The sequence below is a fragment of the Cervus elaphus genome, chromosome 7 (genome assembly GCF_910594005.1).
Source record: "Cervus elaphus chromosome 7, mCerEla1.1, whole genome shotgun sequence".
Taxonomy (NCBI): domain Eukaryota; kingdom Metazoa; phylum Chordata; class Mammalia; order Artiodactyla; family Cervidae; genus Cervus; species Cervus elaphus.
In genome coordinates this window covers 18,070,035-18,086,884 of record NC_057821.1, presented here as the reverse complement: position 1 = coordinate 18,086,884, position 16,850 = coordinate 18,070,035, and the positions used below count along the sequence as shown (strand labels likewise).

At 51.5% G+C, this 16,850-nt stretch overlaps 3 protein-coding genes across 4 annotated transcripts in view; 2 read left to right on the top strand and 1 right to left on the bottom strand.

Moving 5' to 3' along the window:
• XPO5 (exportin 5) overlaps positions 1–1,065 on the top strand; it is a 41,352-nt gene extending 40,287 nt beyond the window's left edge. For both annotated transcript variants that reach the window (XM_043907578.1, XM_043907579.1), the window contains 4 exons: positions 38–145; positions 278–415; positions 597–761; positions 904–1,065. In XM_043907578.1, coding sequence (XP_043763513.1) covers positions 38–145; positions 278–415; positions 597–761; positions 904–1,038 — 546 coding nt within the window. In that variant the 3' untranslated portion in view covers positions 1,039–1,065. The remainder of the gene's footprint in view (positions 1–37; positions 146–277; positions 416–596; positions 762–903) is intronic.
• A 2,038-nt stretch (positions 1,066–3,103) lies between these two features.
• Positions 3,104–9,692, bottom strand: POLR1C (RNA polymerase I and III subunit C). Its single transcript, XM_043907585.1, has 9 exons — positions 9,561–9,692; positions 9,370–9,441; positions 5,037–5,144; positions 4,695–4,827; positions 4,289–4,408; positions 4,050–4,202; positions 3,756–3,905; positions 3,523–3,639; positions 3,104–3,409 (listed from the first exon to the last, which is right to left on the bottom strand). Exons 1-9 carry the CDS (start codon positions 9,627–9,629, stop codon positions 3,291–3,293), a joined length of 1,041 nt encoding a protein of 346 aa, XP_043763520.1. The 5' UTR covers positions 9,630–9,692; the 3' UTR covers positions 3,104–3,290.
• Positions 9,693–9,869: 177 nt separating this feature from the next.
• On the top strand, positions 9,870–14,826 carry YIPF3 (Yip1 domain family member 3). The gene is made up of 9 exons (XM_043907584.1): positions 9,870–10,022; positions 10,642–10,839; positions 11,027–11,133; positions 13,093–13,138; positions 13,278–13,370; positions 13,525–13,656; positions 13,844–13,957; positions 14,125–14,248; positions 14,347–14,826. Exons 1-9 carry the CDS (start codon positions 9,942–9,944, stop codon positions 14,493–14,495), a joined length of 1,044 nt encoding a protein of 347 aa, XP_043763519.1. The 5' UTR covers positions 9,870–9,941; the 3' UTR covers positions 14,496–14,826.
• Positions 14,827–16,850: the final 2,024 nt, after the last annotated feature.

Sequence of the window (16,850 nt, the reverse complement as noted above, 5' to 3'; positions counted from 1 at the left end):
TGAGTCCTCATTGTGTTCCTGCATCCTTGTCCCTTAGGATGTTTGTACAGCGCTGTTAATTACGGCCTTCAACTCCCTGGCCTGGAAGGACACTCTGTCCTGCCAGAGGACGACCACACAGCTCTGCTGGCCTCTCCTCAAACAAGTATGGTTCCTCATCCCTCCTTCTCACCCCTTATGAAACGCTGGGGTCAGGGGGATTGAATCAGTGGGACTAAGCGGGGTGCTGGGCCCTCAGAGAGCCCCCCTTCGGCCCTGAGCACAGCTGTCTCCCCAGGTGCTGTCGGGGACACTGCTCGCGGATGCTGTTACATGGCTGTTCACCAGCGTGCTGAAGGGCTTACAGACACATGGGCAGCACGACGGCTGCATGGCTTCCCTGGTCCACCTGGCCTTCCAGATATATGAGGCGCTGGTGAGTGGGGAAAGCCTGTGGGCAGGATGGCTGCAGCTTGATCCCTCACAGGCCGCTTCAGTCACTTGGGCCTTAATAAACTCAACACAGGCAGTTGCCAAGTTGCTGGTGCTACCCCTGAGACGTGGGTGTGGCAGGGCCCAGACCCCTGCCATTGAGTGGGTTTATCCCTACTTCTCAGCGGCCCAGGTACCTGGAGATAAGAGCTGTGATGGAGCAGATTCCAGAAATTCAGAAGGACTGTCTGGACCAGTTTGACTGCAAGCTGTTGAACCCCTCTCTGCAGAAAGTGGCTGACAAGCGCCGGAAGGACCAATTCAAGCGCCTCATTGCTGGGTGCATTGGGGTAGGTCTCGCATTTTCCTTAGTGCTCCTAACCACCTTTGCAGTCACCTCAGAAACCTGTGGTCACGCCCATTGTGGTGAGATAATCCTTAAAATAACCTACTACTCGGGCCCCAGCATTAGTTCTCTTTTGTCTTTCACAGAAACCTCTGGGCGAGCAATTCCGGAAAGAAGTTCACATTAAGAATCTTCCCTCACTTTTCAAAAAACCAAAGCCAATGCCAGAGACAGATGCGCTGGACGAGGAGGGCGGCCTGGCCACCATCTTTGAACCCTAAATCAAGCTGTTGCGCATCCTCCCTCGACCTTTATTGTCATCTCTTCTTCCCCTGTGTAGCTGATCTCTAGGCCCCTCTCCACCGCCACCTCACTTCCCACCGTCGTCAGCCTGGAGAGAGATCCAGGGCTGGAGCTGGAGAGAGCGGGCCCTGTTGAGGGCCGGAAGTCATTGTGCTCAAGTATCAAGAGAGAGGGAGTCAGGGCTTACGCCATTCTGTCTAGATTTCCCAGGTATCTCCCATCCTCTTTGGAGTTTTGCCTTTTCCCAGAGAGAAAAGCTAGAGCAGAGCGGCCCTTCTCCCCGAGCCCTCCCGTGCCCAGGCAGCCATACACCCGTGCAGAGTGGTAACCAAGGGCGCCACACCCAGTGCTGCGACCAGCCAGGCTTGCGGCAAGGGCTCAGCCCTGAACTACTTGTGCCAGAGTTTCTCCTGGGTCGTTGCAAGTTCCACTGAGCCCCCTTGCTGCTGGGCTGACAACCTTCCCCATTTTCCAGGGGCATATCTGGGTCAGGTGCTGAACTGAATTTGGCCAGTTCCCACTTTGTTTTGAGCAAGAATCTGGTCACCTGAGGGGATCCGTGGTATGAGCCACTGCTAAGCTCTGGGTACAGTATCAAACAGTACCTTCAGGGACCAGGGCTGGGCCAGGGTCTGTAGTGCTAACATCCCTCAGCACTCACACATTTTATCCCGCCATGAACTCAGTGTTGTTTCCCCAGCCCCCAGGGTCCACTCAGACACAAGAGCCACAGTACCCTATCTAGTGTCATCTGATGTCACTGGCATTTAAGGATAAATCCAGACCAACCAGGCTATATCTGTGACAAACAGCTAGCTAAGCCACTGGTCTCCTCTCCTTGGACTAGCTGAGTCCAGGTGCCTTCAAAAATCTCATGGTCTTTCGGGTCCTGGTCACTTCCCTCATGGGCCATTTCCAGAAGAAAAAAAACATGCCTTCCCATCAGAGCCTATATTGTGAGTCTCCAGTCTGTTCTAGACATCACTGGATGGCCCTATAAGCAGAGGGGACATGGCTGTGGGAATCAAGTTAATCTACACAGTGTTCACATGCTCCCTACAGAGGCCTGGCATCAATCCAGTCCACTGACCAGGCTTTTCAGTGAGAGCAAGTGAGACAGCATGGACTGAAGCTGCAGCTCTTAGCTGGTGTGGCCCCAGGTCAGGGGGCAGGAAGAGGTGAAGCTAGGAAAGACTTGGAGTCCGTGTAGCACCCTCTGTGGCACAGGCTAGGTCCGTCCCCTCTTCCTGGGTGGTGCTTTGGGCTTCCTGTCCACTGTGAAGGCCATCTCCGCATGTTTCCCTCCAGATTTATCAGCTGCCTACTCTTCTCTGTGGTGGGGCTGTGGAGGGTATAGTTGTATTTATTGTGTTGTAATATTTTTAACATCCAGTGACTTCATGCTAGAAGTTTTCTATTGTTTATATAACCTTTTTGTAGAAACATTTAACTGAAGCACATCTGCATGTCAGTAAAAATCTGTTTCATACAGAAAGGGCCCCATCTGCCTTTTTCAAACCAGTGACACACTCCAGGGTTGCTGTTACTCACAAGCATCTTGCCAAGGGGGCTGGACAGGAGAAACTGACTAGTAGACCTGCTCCATCAGGCCCTCTGAACTAGGAATAGCATGCCAGCCAGAGGATTTCTCTCCATGACATGTAGACCAGGTAGTCCTCACAACCTCTCAAGTGTCGTCACTGGTGGCCGCTGGACCTAATCCAGAGGGACTGTCCAAAGAGAACTGCTGTTCTTCCTGCCTCTGTCTTGACAGCACTGTGACGACTGCCACGGAACACCCTCTTTTGTCTCAGGAACGTCCCCGTATACAGGAAATAGGTGTGCAGCACATAGTATTTTTCTGCGGTCTGGTTGTGCCCCCATCTGGCATTCTCGTGGGGCTTCAGAGGTACTTGACCCTGACCTGCCGTCACGTCTGAGCCCAAAATTCCTAACCGCTAAATAATGCCAATCTCTTCTGAGGTGGGGCCCCATGTTTCTGGATGGAAACTGAAGAAAAGGTCTCCAAGAAAAGGATTTTTCTCTGGATGTGAGTTTATTTACACCAAGGCCTTACAAAGGCATAAAAGTCATTTTGTGGCACATTTAACAAAATGTATTGACTAAAAATAAAGCTGGAATTGTCCCCAGAAAGCCCAGGCCCCCTAGTCTCTCTGGGCTCTGTAGCAGTCCTGTTGGGGGCAGGGCACCGGAAGTCCCCAGTGCAGCCTCAGTCCATCTGAACCGCGTCCAGCTCGTCCAGGAACCGCCGGCACTTCCCCATCAGCACCTTGATGGCTTCACTCACCAGCACGTCTGGTGGCAACACCCCTGTGGACTCAACAGAAACTGGGGACCGGAGAGAAACGCGCCTTATACATACTGCTAGATTCCACATCTGACCTCCAGAAAGCTGTGGCACCAAAGAACCGCCGCCGCCCCACCCTCGACTTGAAACTCACAGATATAATGGTCTCGAACACGCGCGAGCCGTACAACCTTCTTTAGCTTCTCATTCCGGAAGACCTCCCTGCTGAAGGTATCTAGCCGGGGATTGGCAACTCTGGCCACCTTTTTACCTAATGAAAACAAACCATATTATAAATACATGAGCCCACAGCTTGAATTTCTCTCTGCTACCTTCAAAGGAAATACACTTTAGGGCCGGACTTACACGGCATCCCAAATCCCATACCTTGGATTTCCTGCACCTCAATAACACCAGGTGAGAAGCAGCGGCTCAGCTCTACTGCTGCCTCCCCTTCCACGGGCTCCAGCAGGGTGATGTCTGGCAGGAGCCTGTAACTGGCTGTTGCCACAGGTGAAAACTTGGCATGATCTTTGCCTGGAGGAAAGAGGGCACTCAGAGCCTGAAAGGAGACCCTTCTTCACATTCCCTAAGCTACTGAGTAAAGGTCCATCAGCTTTCTGCCTGTTGGAAACATCTCTATAGTCATATCTCACCAACAGTGTAATCAAAAGGTCTCACCAATGCCCTTGACACAGTGCATGAGCAGGTCAATCTCCTGGCCAGGCCGCAGCTGAGCAATGAGGATGTCGTCGTGTACCGGGCGGATGGTGCCCTCCGGGAAGAGGTCAGCCTGGTTGCCCAGGGGCACCCAAGTCATGTGCCTGGTGTACACTGCGTGAGGAAGCACATCACACCCGAGTCCCTAAAACTAGCGCCCACCAGCCCTCTTCCTCCCCGCCGCAGCCCCCGGTGCTCACCTTTGTGGTTGACATAGAGCTCATTGGGGTCAGAGGAGTCTTTAGCAGCGTGGGGGTTCCGAGTGCACCTGACCTGCAGCCGAAACTGCAGGGTATCTATCTCTGTGCCTTCTTCGTCTCCTGCAGAGGGAGAAGGTGGGGGCTCTCACAGAGCTAATGGCATCAGCCGGCACTACGCCAACTGCCTGACATGCATTTCTGTCATTCTCTTGGCAAACAGGAAGGACGAGGGCAAGTGTTCTCACAGAGAAGAGCACGGACGCACCCCAAGGTTGGTAATGGGCCCAGGGTCCCAAGGTAGATAATAAAGAGGATTCGAACACAGGCAGTCTGATTCCAGAATCCCTTTCAGAGGAGCACGGCCCCCGCCCCCCTTTCCCCAAATTTCATTTTCTCAAACCCTCACCTTGGTTCCGATATTCAAAAAGACGGGGGTCGGCATGAATGGGGATGAGACCCAGGCGGTGGGCAAGGATCTCATCCTGGACAATGGACGTGTTGTTGTACACCAGGACCTTCTCCACAGCCATGGTCGGCACCTGCCCAAGGAGACAGACCCTGCAGTCCCCCCATCAACTCCCCCGTCTCTGGAGACAGGGAGACAGAGACCTCATCCTAGAACACTTGATGAAAAGTTTACAAAGAATGAGCAGGAGGAATGCTCAGCAACACTGCAAGAACACGACTTGAGACAATTCTCCAAGTGAGGTCCTCCCCACAGCCCAACCTTTGCCACCGTGCCCAATACCTCAGCTAACAGAATGCGCCGAAACGCATTGGCAATGGCTGCGTCGATTCCCACCATGTCAAACTCCAATGAGTTTTCATCCATGTGTACCACATCCACGCGGAAATTCTAAAGGGACAGGAGAAACACTAAATGAAGCCTGGTCTGTATACGCAATACCTCCCCCCACCTGATACTCCCCTCAAAAACCTCCCTTTGCCCAGATGTCCCTCATTAGACCTTACTTTCTCCCCCAGTCCTTCATTAGATTTTGGAAAACCCTTCATTTTTATCTTCCATTCATTTAAAACCCTCTGCAGGGACTTCCCTGGTGGTCCAGTGGTTAATGCAGGGGGGACACGGGTTCGATCCCTGGTCCAGGAAGATCCCACACACCATGGAGCAACTAAGCCCATGAACCACAAGTACTGAGCCAGCACTCTAGAGCCCATGCTCCACAGCAAGAGAAGCCCCTGCAATAAGAAGCCCTCCCACTGCAGCTAGAGAGCAGTCCCTGCTCACTGCAACTAGAGAAAGCCCAAGCACATCAATCAAAGACCAAGCACAACCAGAAATAAAATTTCCTTACAAATTCCTTAAAAAGTAAAAAAAAATAAAACCCTCTGCAATATGGCTTCCAGCCACATTCACAGAGGCTATGTTACTAAGAACAGGCTCACATACTGCTCACCCAGTTGACACTACTCAACTTTTATCTTACTATACACCTCTATTACACCTGGCATTGTTGAGAGAAGCCTGTTTCCAAACTCAGCTGCCTTGATTTCAGAGCGCCAATCTCTTCCTCCTCATCTGATCAATCCTTCTAAATTCAGTCTTCTACCTACTATATAAATATTACTGTTTGCCAAGTTTTTGTCTCTCCAGGGTGACCTCAACCCTGCTCATGGTTTCAGCAATTAGCTGTATGAACAACTCTTACATATATATATTTATATATATAAAATCAGTTTGCTGGACTTCACTCACAGGAAACTGAATGCCTCAACATTCCCCTTCCCTAGAGTGATTTCTCATCACTAAATGACCACCACCCATCAGAGCAGTAATTTTACACTCCCCCCTAACAGCCCATATCCAAGCAACCACCAAATTTACCTTTCGTCTCCCCTGTGCTCTATTTTCATCATCACAATCTTAGTTTCTGCCTTCAGCCTCAACTTCCCTATGCAACTGTCACAAACTGTACACCCCATGGGACAAGCCTCCAATCCTCTCTACCTCTAAGCCTGCAGATATGATCATACTTGCTTAAGAACTCTTCAGAGCTCCCTATCACCTCTGGTGCCTAAAATGCACTTCAATCTTGCCTACCACTGAACTGCTTGGACACTCCTCAGCCTCTGCTCCAAGTTCAAGGCTGAACTTGGATGTCATTTCCTTCAGAAAATCTTCCATACCTCTGCTCCCCATTCCCATTAAGTGTCTGTGTGGGATACCCCGCCCCCAAAATCCCGACCTCCACTCGACCCCCATCATCCTTTTCTGCTTTCAGCTGCCTTTAGCACATTACACTGGAGTCACTTGTTTATGCTGGCCTCATCATACTCAGACATCAGGCAAAAGGCAAAGCCACCTCTCCTTGCTCTGCACTGAATCAGATAACGCAGCATGAGGAATGACAGCAGGAACAGGAATTAAACGTTGACTACACTTTGTGACAGCTGGACAGGAAACCCTGACTAGAAACCTAACCGAGCTGGGCCGAGCACGTGCAGTACGGAGGCACAGGCTTCTATCCACCCTTCCACACCTGGTGCTCCACTCTAAGGGATAATTAAGAGGAAAAAGGCCCTTAGTGTGGTGGCTTTAGGAAAAAGATGCACAAGAGAAGCTGTTATAACCAAGTGCGATCAAGATCCCACCCATCCTCCCAAAAATAAATAGACCATCCCTAATCAAAGAAGTCAAGTGGGCCTTAGGAAGCATTACTATGAACAAACCTAGTGGAGGTGATGGAATTCCAGTTGAGCTATTTAAAATCCTGAAAGATGATGCTGTTAAAGTGCTGCACTCAATATGCCAGCAACTTTGGAAAACTCAGCAGTGGCCACAGGACTAGAAAAGGTCAGTTTTCATTCCAATCCCAGAGAAGAGCAATGCCAAAGAATGTTCAAACTACCACACAAATGCACTCATTTCACGTGCTAACAAGATTATGCTCAAAATTCCCCAAGCTAGGCTTCAACAGTATGTGAACCGAGAACTTCCAGATGTTCAAGCTGGATTTAGAAAATGCAGAGGAACCAGAGATCAAATTGCCAACATCCTCTGGATCATAGAAAAAGCAAGAGAAGTCCAGAAAAACATTTACTTCTGCTTCAATGACTAAGCTAAAGCCTTTGACTGTGTGGATCACAACTGTGGAAAATTAAAGAGATAACAATACCAGACCACATTACCTGTCTCCTGAAAAACCTGTATGCAGATCAAGAAGCAACAGTTAGAACTGGAGATGGAACAACGGACTGGTTCAAAATTGGGGAAGGAGTACGTCAAGGCTGTGTATTGTCACCCTGCTTATGTAACTTATATGCAGAGTACTGGATGAAGCACAAGCTGCAGTCAAGACTGCCAGGAGAAAAATCAATAACCTCAGATATGTAGGTGACACCATCCTAATGGCAGAAACAGAAGAGGAACTAAAGAGCTTCTTGATGAAGGTAAAAGAGGAGAGTGAAAAAGCTGGCTTAAAACTCAGCATTCAAAAAACTAAGATCATGGCATCCGATCCCATCATTTCATAACAAACAAATGGGGAAAAAATGGCAACAATGACAGACTTCATTTTCTTGGGCTCCAAAGTCACTTTGGACAGTGACTGACTGCAACCTTGAAAGACACTTGTTCCTTGGAAGAACAGCTATGACAAAGCTAGACATCATATTAAAAATCAAAGACATCACTTTGCTGACAAAGGTCCATAAAGTCACAGCTTTAGTTTTTCCAGTAGTCATGCATGGATGTGAGAGAAGGTTGAGTGCCAAAGAATTGATGCCTTCAAATTGTGGTGCTGGAGAAGACTCTTGAGAGTCCCTTAGACAACAAGGAGATCAAACGATCAAACCACTCAATCCTAAAAGAAATCAACCCTGAATATTCACTGAAGGACTGAGGCTGAAGCTGAAGCTCCAATACTTTGGCCACGTAATGCCAAGAGCTGACTCACTGCAAACAAGTGATGCTGGGAAAGATTGAGGGCAAGAGGAGAAGGGGACGACAGAGGATGAGATGGTTGGATGGTATCACTGACTCAACGGACATGAGTTTGAGCAAACTCTGGGAGATACTGAAGGACAGGGAAGCTTGGCGTGCTGCAGTCCCTGGGGTCACAATCAGACACAACTGAGCAACTGAACAACAACAAAGAAACCTGCACCCATTCAAGGAATTAAAATAAAAGAGGGGGCTAGAAAGACCCTCAGGTGGGCTCCTCACTCGTGTGGACACCTGCATTCTTCTGTGAGTGCCTACTTTCCCTTCTCCTTAATAAATTGCTTCTTTGTTCTCTCTACACCTCTGTTTCTGTGGTGACTTTTTTTTTGCACTCCCTGTCCAAATTACAGGTAAAATAAGAACCCGGACCTTTAATTTAGCCTGTCCCGCATCACAAGTGTGGTAGGAGATAGACGGGCTCCAGTTAAGGAATTTACTATCAGTCTCCTGTTTGCCCTCCGAAAACGGAAGAAACAACAGAAACAGACTAAACAGTCTTTGTCTCTTGTAAACATCTTGAAGAAATAATTATAGCAAGGACAAAACAAGGCAAAACCCCTCCTCTGCGTAAGGATTAAGGGACCTCCGCTTCCCCCTTTTTAGGATAAGAAAGATACATCACAAGTGCAGAAAGGCTACTTGGGGTCAAAAGTCAGAGGATAATTCCAGGCCATATTGAGTCTTGCTCTTCCCAAAAGCCTTCACTTCCAGATCCATCTTGGCTAAGGGGTGAGTGTGCACCCCATGGGAGGGTCCTGCCCGTGTGCCTTTCTACATGTACTTTTCTTTTCAATAAACTTCGTACTTTACGCTGTTACCTTCTGCCTCCTCGCCTGAATTGTTCTTGACTAGGCAGACAAGGACTAGGGACTCTAGCCCTAACTGCTGGCTCCTGTGGTCGTGGTTAGGACTCCCTGTGGGGGAAGTCTGACTTTTTCCCGGTGGGGGAAACTGACCTTTTTTCCCTGTGCTCACCGCTTAGTTTTCCAGCTACCGCCCTCTGCTGCTTGCTGCAAGCTGCCCTTTTCTGCTGCGCCTTAGAAATTACAGGGACAGCTTCTAAAGTACAGGTTGCTCATATCACAAAGTCCGATTCCACGGTTCCAGCTCCACCTACCTTCTCAAAGCGGTCCTGGTCCCAGGCATCATCGTAGCCGGAATAGTTACCGGGAAAGTCAGTGGTATGAACCTAGAGCAAAGAGAGACGAGAATGTCCGCGAAGAGGCAGCGAGGCCAAGCCCGTCCCCACTCTGACCCCAAATCATCTCTAATTCACTCTGCTCCCGAGCTGAAGGCCACAAGACTTACATTGCGAACCCCGAACTCCCCTAGAACCACGCGGGTTCTCATTTCCTCCACGGCCTGGGCCGCCGCCATCTTCAATTCCTCCACGTGATCAGAGTACCTAACCGATGCGTGCGCACTAATCGTCCGCCTCCGTTTCTGTAGCAACGCCCCACCTCCTAGAATCTTAAATATCGCGAGACTGTGCCTTGCCTCCGTCCACGTCCCCAGCTACCGGAAGTCAGTTTGAGCCAAACATCCGGGTTTCTCTTTTTTCGCATTCCGGCCCATCGTACCTTTCTTTCTTGTCCCTAGACCTGTCCCTGTCTCAGACCCACGTCTCTCCCACTCCTTCTCCGCGCGCGGGACAAGCGCGGGCTTCAGCGACGGGAGCCCTCTAGGGACATGGCAACTCCGGCGGCGCCGGCTGGCGGCGCCCGAAACGGGGCCGGCCCGGAATGGGGAGGGTTCGAAGAAAACATCCAGGTAATGGCCCCACGGCTCCGGCTGCCCGCAGCCCCAGGGCCGGCAGCAGTCCTGAAGTGTCGTGGGGACTCTCCCTCAGAGCCTGGAAGTCTGGTCCATTTGCAACACTTTTTCCCTTTTTTGAGTCTTCGTGCACAAGAAAGGCAGTGGGACTAGTGCTGATCTTAAAGGTCCAGGCTCCTGCCAGGGGCCTTAGGTATCTGGGCCCAATTATTGCTCTTGCTTTCCACAAGTTAAAGAAAGTCAGTCGGAGTCAGGCATGGCGGGAGGCGGGAGTGGGCTTAGGGGTGGGTGGGATTCACTAGCCAAAACCACACTTTGTGCGCATAGCCTTGTTTTGGGGTTGGGAGAGATGAAGGAAATGGGCAGTTTCCAGCCCTTTGGGTCCTTGGTAGGGAAGGTAGGAAAAAGCGGTGTATGGAAGATAGGGACTAGGTTCCGCAGACTAGAACAGAGAACCAAACAAGCAGGGGTTCTGAGACCAAATGAGGGGAAGAGAGTGGCATGATCTGTGGTGATTTCAAGTCCTATCCCCTAGCCCCAAACCGTGTGGTGAACAGAGAAAGACAACTGGATGAAGCAGAAAGGTCCTGCAGTCTAGGATCTGTTGTCCTCACAGGGTGGGGGCTCAGCAGTGATTGACATGGAGAACATGGATGATACCTCAGGCTCCAGCTTCGAGGATATGGGTGAGCTGCATCAGCGCCTGCGTGAGGAGGAAGTGGATGCGGATGCAGCTGCTGCTGAAGAGGAGGATGGGGAGTTCCTGGGGATGAAGGGCTTTAAGGGACAGCTGAGCCGGCAGGTGGCTGATCAGGTAAGCAAAATTGGCTCCTTGACAGGTGGAAAAGTATACCCAGGAGGCCTCTGGTTCTGGAGTTGGTGAAGTTCACCCCAGGTTGTCCAGTTCAAACCATGTTGAAATCAGATAAAAAATAAGTAACAGAGCATAGAGCCGAGAGTTTGACAGTACCCTTCCACCTCACCCATCTTCCTTGCTATAGATGTGGCAGGCAGGGAAGAGACAAGCCTCCAGAGCCTTCAGCTTGTATGCCAACATCGACATCCTGAGACCCTACTTTGATGTGGAGCCAGCCCAGGTGCGAAGCAGGTGAGGATCCTCCTCCTGACAGAAACTGCCCTAACACCTAGTCCTTCATCCAAACTACAACCGGATGTCACACCCTTACACTCCCCTCGTCATGACCCAGCCACACCATACCTCTTGGCATGGAGCAGAGCATGGTGATAACACACTGCCTTCCTCCTCTGCTCCATCTGATAAACTACTCGTCTTCCCTCAAAGCTTGGCTCAAATGTCCCTTCCTTTGCTCCCCATCCCCACTTTGTCCTTTCCTGGTGCTCCAGTAGGGCTCTGCACTTCTAACAGGTAACACTTCAGCAGTGCTGTACTTTTTTATTCCTGGGTCTCTCTTTCCAAAGACTTCCTCAGAAGTAGGCTCTGTTTTGTTTACTTTTTAATTCTCAGGACCAGAACAGTCTCTGAATCTGAATATTAGTACATAGTTCAATTAGTACATACAATTCAAGAACTGGATTTAATCTTGGCTTGGTTCTTTGTTCATCCTTTAATTCAACTAGTGCTTATCAAATACCCACTACCACTTAGCAAGTATTTACTAAGCTTCGGCTGTGCATCAGGCACAGAAGTAGTTGTGTCTAGGAGCCTTAGACACAAGATGGGACACCTTACCCTCAAGGGCAGCCCTCAAGCATTCATTTGCCATGAAGGGACACACCCAGGAGGGACCCCTAACCCAGGGTTGGCTGGAGGGTTGGACAGGGCAGCTTTCTGAGAAGTAAAATCCAGTCCAGATCTAAGGTACTATTAGGAGCTACTCACTCAAGAAGTGGGAAAGTTTTTGGTACTTCTCTTTGTCTTGCCTGAAATTTTATTTTGTTTTTTTTTATTTTTTATTTTTTCATTTATTTTTATTAGTTGGAGGCTAATTACTTTACAATATAGTAGTTTTTGCCATACATTGACATGAATCAGCCATGGATTTACATGTGTTCCCCATCCCGATCCCCCCTCCTGCCTCCCTCCCCACCCCATCCCCCTGGGTCTTCCCAGTGCACCAGCCCTGACCACTTGTCTCATGCATCCAACCTGGGCTGGTGATCTGTTTCACCCTTGATAGTATACTTGTTTCAATGCTATTCTCTCAGAACATCCCACGCTCGCCTTCTCCCACAGAGTCCAAAAGTCTGTTCTGTACATCTGTGTCTCTTTTTCTGTTTTGCATATAGGGTTATCGTTATCATCTTTTTAAGTTCCATATATATGCGTTAGTATACTGTATTGGTGTTTATCTTCCTGGCTTACTTCGCTCTGTATAATGGGCTCCAGTTTCATCCATGTCATTAGAGCTGATTCAAGCGAATTCTTTTTAATGGCTGAGTAATATTCCATTGTGTATATACCATAGCTTCCTTATCTATTCGTCTGCTGATGGGCATCTAGGTTGCTGCCATGTCCTGGCTATTATAAACAGTGCTGTGATGAACATTGGGGTGCACGTGTCTCTTTCAGATCTGGTTTCCTTGGTGTGTATGCCTAGGAGTGGGATTGCTTTGCCTGAAATTTTAATACCACTTCAAATACATTTCTCAAGAAAATTCTCAGTGGTATCTGGAGGGATGATAAGTAGGAAGAGGCAGGGAGCACCCTGGTTCTCTCAAGTGACAACTTTCCTTCTAAACATTTCCCAGGGGTTTATCTTTACATCTCTGCTGAGGTTCCCCTTTTAAAGGGGAACAGGTCACATAGGTAAATGGCCAAGCCCTCCCAAAGGCCCAGGGGGCTGTGTGGATTCTCCATGTTGCTGCTGCATCAGTCGGCACAGAGTCAGGGCTGCTCTTCCTGGAAGCATTTTCAGGGGCAGGATAGTGATTTCCTCGTTCATCTGTCTTTACTACCCTTTTCTTCCTTCCCATTCAGCATGTTCTCTTCAGTCAGTGAGATGAGTAAGACTCAGGCTTTCCAGAACCTCATAGCCTAGTGCCTCCTCTGCTCTCATCTGTTTTCCTCTCTCCTCTCCCCTCCCAGGCTCCTGGAATCCATGATCCCTATCAAGATGGTCAGCTTCCCCCAGGTGAGTAGGGGGGTGTAGCATGTCTGGAAGAGCCGGGGGAGGAACTGGGGCAGAGGGTAGGGCCACCAGGCAAAGTCCGGGAAGACATCAACAGAAGAGCCATGGTAACCCCCACCTGAATGAGTTGGTATATTGACAGAAAATCGCAGGTGAGCTCTATGGACCTCTCATGCTTGTCTTCACGCTGGTGGCCATCCTCCTCCATGGGATGAAGACATCTGACACCATTATCGTAAGCAGAACAGAGGACTTTGGGGGGGAGTGACTGAAATGAGTTGAAAGCTGCCCACAGAGACAGGTGGATAGAAGCAGCCCCTGAGGGAGGAGGCCCTGGGCTAGACTGAGACCAGGGGCCTCACAGGACTAATAGAGCCTTCACCCCACAGCGGGAGGGCACCCTGATGGGCACAGCCATTGGCACCTGCTTCGGCTACTGGCTCGGCGTCTCGTCCTTCATTTACTTCCTTGCCTACCTGTGCAACGCGCAGATCACCATGCTCCAGATGCTGGCACTGCTGGTAAGGAGTCCAGCACAGTGGTGGGCAAGTGTGATCTAAAAGAGTACCCAGGCTCTGGTCTGCACCTGTCCTAGGGCCCCAGGGCCTGGAATGGGGTGAGTTGGCCAGTGGACCATTTATTTTTCAAGGTCCCTACGAGGCCAGCTCAGTCTGAGCTGACTTTCCTCTCCACCATCCTCCTTTCTAGGGCTACGGCCTCTTCGGACACTGCATTGTCCTGTTCATCACCTATAACATCCACCTGCATGCCCTCTTCTACCTCTTCTGGCTGCTGGTGGGCGGGTTGTCCACCCTGCGCATGGTAAGCTGGGCAGGAGGTTTCTCGGGGTGGGCTGCCCTACCAGGGAGTAGGGAAAACAGCTCAAAGCTCAAGTCCAATCCCACACAGAGTTTCTGCTCTGGGTAAGAGTGGCTTCCTCACACCACTCGCTTGGAGCAGGCCTCTGAGCTTTGTTCCTGTTGCCCAAGGTGGCAGTGTTGGTGTCACGGACCGTGGGCCCCACACAGCGGCTGCTCCTCTGTGGCACCCTGGCTACCCTGCACATGCTCTTCCTGCTCTACCTGCATTTTGCTTACCACAAGGTGGTAGAGGGTAAGTGACAGGAGGGCCTGGCTGCGGGGAGGGGAAGGACCGCTGCCTCGGCCAGGGCCCTGCCAACCCTCGCTCACTTTCCATCCTCCTCCTTTTAGGGATCCTGGACACGCTGGAGGGCCCCAACATCCCGCCCATACAGAGGGTCCCCAGAGACATCCCCGCCGCACTGCCCGCTGCCAGGCTTCCCACCACTGTGTTCAACGCCACAGCCAGGGCTGTCGCCGTGACCCTGCAGTCACACTGACCCCACCTGAAATCCCTGGCCGGCCCCTTGCCCCCAGCGGTGAAGCGGAGGAAGATTAAAGGACAGTACTGATGACGTGTGTCTCTTTGATGGGGTCTGCAGCTGCCACAGAGCTGTAGCCACTTAAGTATCTCCTCGATGCCTGTCGGGCTTCTGGGGCCACAAGGCCAGGAACTCCTGGCCAGGACTGCAGGGCTCTGCAGCCAGCGCAGAAAGTGGGTCAGCTCCTCGGAGGCCCTCTCACCACCTACCCCTTCCTTCCTCTTTCTCTCTCCCACATTGTCTTGCTAAATATAGACTTGGTAATTAAAATATTGATTGAAGTCTGGGACTGCAGCTACCCATTCCAGTGGTCTTCCCTGCCATCCTGCTTCTTGTGCACTTCCCTATTCTGTCAGTGGTGGTCATGTCACATGTTCCTCCCTTAAGTATACCCCTGTGCGAGCAGAATGAAAGTCAGACAGCCCAGGGACTTCCCCTGGCGCACCAGTGGTTAAGACTCTGCACTTCCACTGCAGGGGGCATGGGTTCAGTCCCTGGTCAGGGAACTAAGATCCCACAGGCCACATGGCATGGCCAAAAATATTAATAATAAAGTGGGACAGTCCAGACTACATTGAAGGCTGCCTGTCCCCGACCGAGGCAGAGGAAATGAGAATCCAAGCAGCATCATGGAGGCCTTAGCTCAAGAACCATGAATCTGATGGAACAGTGCACCCAACTTGCCTTTGGGCTCCCTCTCACTCTTAGGATGCCTATGGAGCAGTGACAATTGGACACAACTTTCCAGATGCAACCCCATGTCATAACAAGGTCCTTCAGCACCTGGGTCATTTTGTAAGGATAATCTTCCTGTGGGAGCTCACATCTGAAGTCAAAGTTGGCTTCGGCCTGGTTATATGGGGCCAGAGCAACAAAGCTTCCTTCAGTTCTCTCAGGGTTAAAAGCAATAACCACCCCAAGCACAGCAGATCCACCCCCTCTAGCCATTTAATCTGTTCCACCTAAGGAGTTACTTAGGGTGGTTAATGGAAGGAACAGGATCCTTGGCCCCCCTTCACTACTTTGTGTGATGCATTTTAAAAAAATTCATTACCCTAGTAAATCTGGGTCAGCATTTCTCCTTTCTAATAAGGGAACTAAGAAACACATCCTTAGGGTTTGCGCTATATGACCATATGGGAAGGTCCCTACACTGTTACCAGTGGAGCAAGTTGTAAGTGCACTGCCTGTGTTAAGCAGTGTGCCCTTACTGAAAGCTCCAGCCACCATCCACGGCCGCAAAACCACTCCAGGCTGCCATCCTGGCACCCCTTTCATTTTGGCCACTCCAGTCTCCATGGGTGCTGAACGTCAGAGCATCAGCAGCGCCCTGACCACCTGGAAAGGAGCTGCACCAGCACCTTGCATCTACCTGCGGCTCACCTGTTCCAAGGACCCTTTGAGGGTTCCACTGGGCCTGTTAACTCAGGCCGTCTCAGCTGGGACGGGACCCCGGGGGCCGCTGCTGTGACGCAGCCATCATGGCAAGTGGCACGCGGCTGGAATCCCCACGCACGCGGCGCCTCTCGTCGCGCGGGCGGGGTGAGGCGCAGATTAAAGGGCCCTGGGGACCGTGCTGCGATTCATGGGGTCGCAGAGTCGGTCACGACTGAGCGACTGAACTGAACTGAACCGAGGGACCTCGAAATTGGATGGCGGAGCCGGTAGGCGGCGGAGAGAGAGGCGTGCCCTGGATCCGGGCAAAGGCACCACGGAAAAATGAGCAAAAAAGACCCAGTACACTAATAGTCCCAAACGCCATCTCCACGTGACGTACCTCTATTCACCCCTCCCCATCCCCTGCCCGACCCAGGCTTCCACCCGGCTACCTACTCTCCACCTGTCGTCTGGTCCCACACCCAGACGTTCAGGCGTCCCCACCTGAACGCCGGGTGTCGCAAACCTCGCGGGCCCGCGTGGCCTAGGCCGGGCAGGGGGCGGGGCGAGCGGTGGTGACGCGACCGTTGCCATGGGAACCCGCCGCCCGCTCCGGCTCAGCAGCTTCAGCCGGAGCTGCAGCCCGCCGCCCGCTGCCCGCCTGCCGGCCCGCCGGCCTGCCCGCCTCGGGCTCTCCCTGCGAGGCGGTAGAGGGAGCGGGGCTGGAGGAAGGGAGAGAGCAGATGCGGCCTCCGAGCGGAGACTGGTCCTGCGCGTCCTAAGCTGAGGTCCCTGAGCCGCCGCCACAACCGCGAGGGACGAGGACCATCGGGGAGCAGCGCCCGCCCGACCCCGGAACGCGCCCCTCGGCCAGTCGCCCAGACACGGACCGCACGGTCCGTCCCAGCTCCAGCGCCGCGCGGTCTCAGCCCGGCC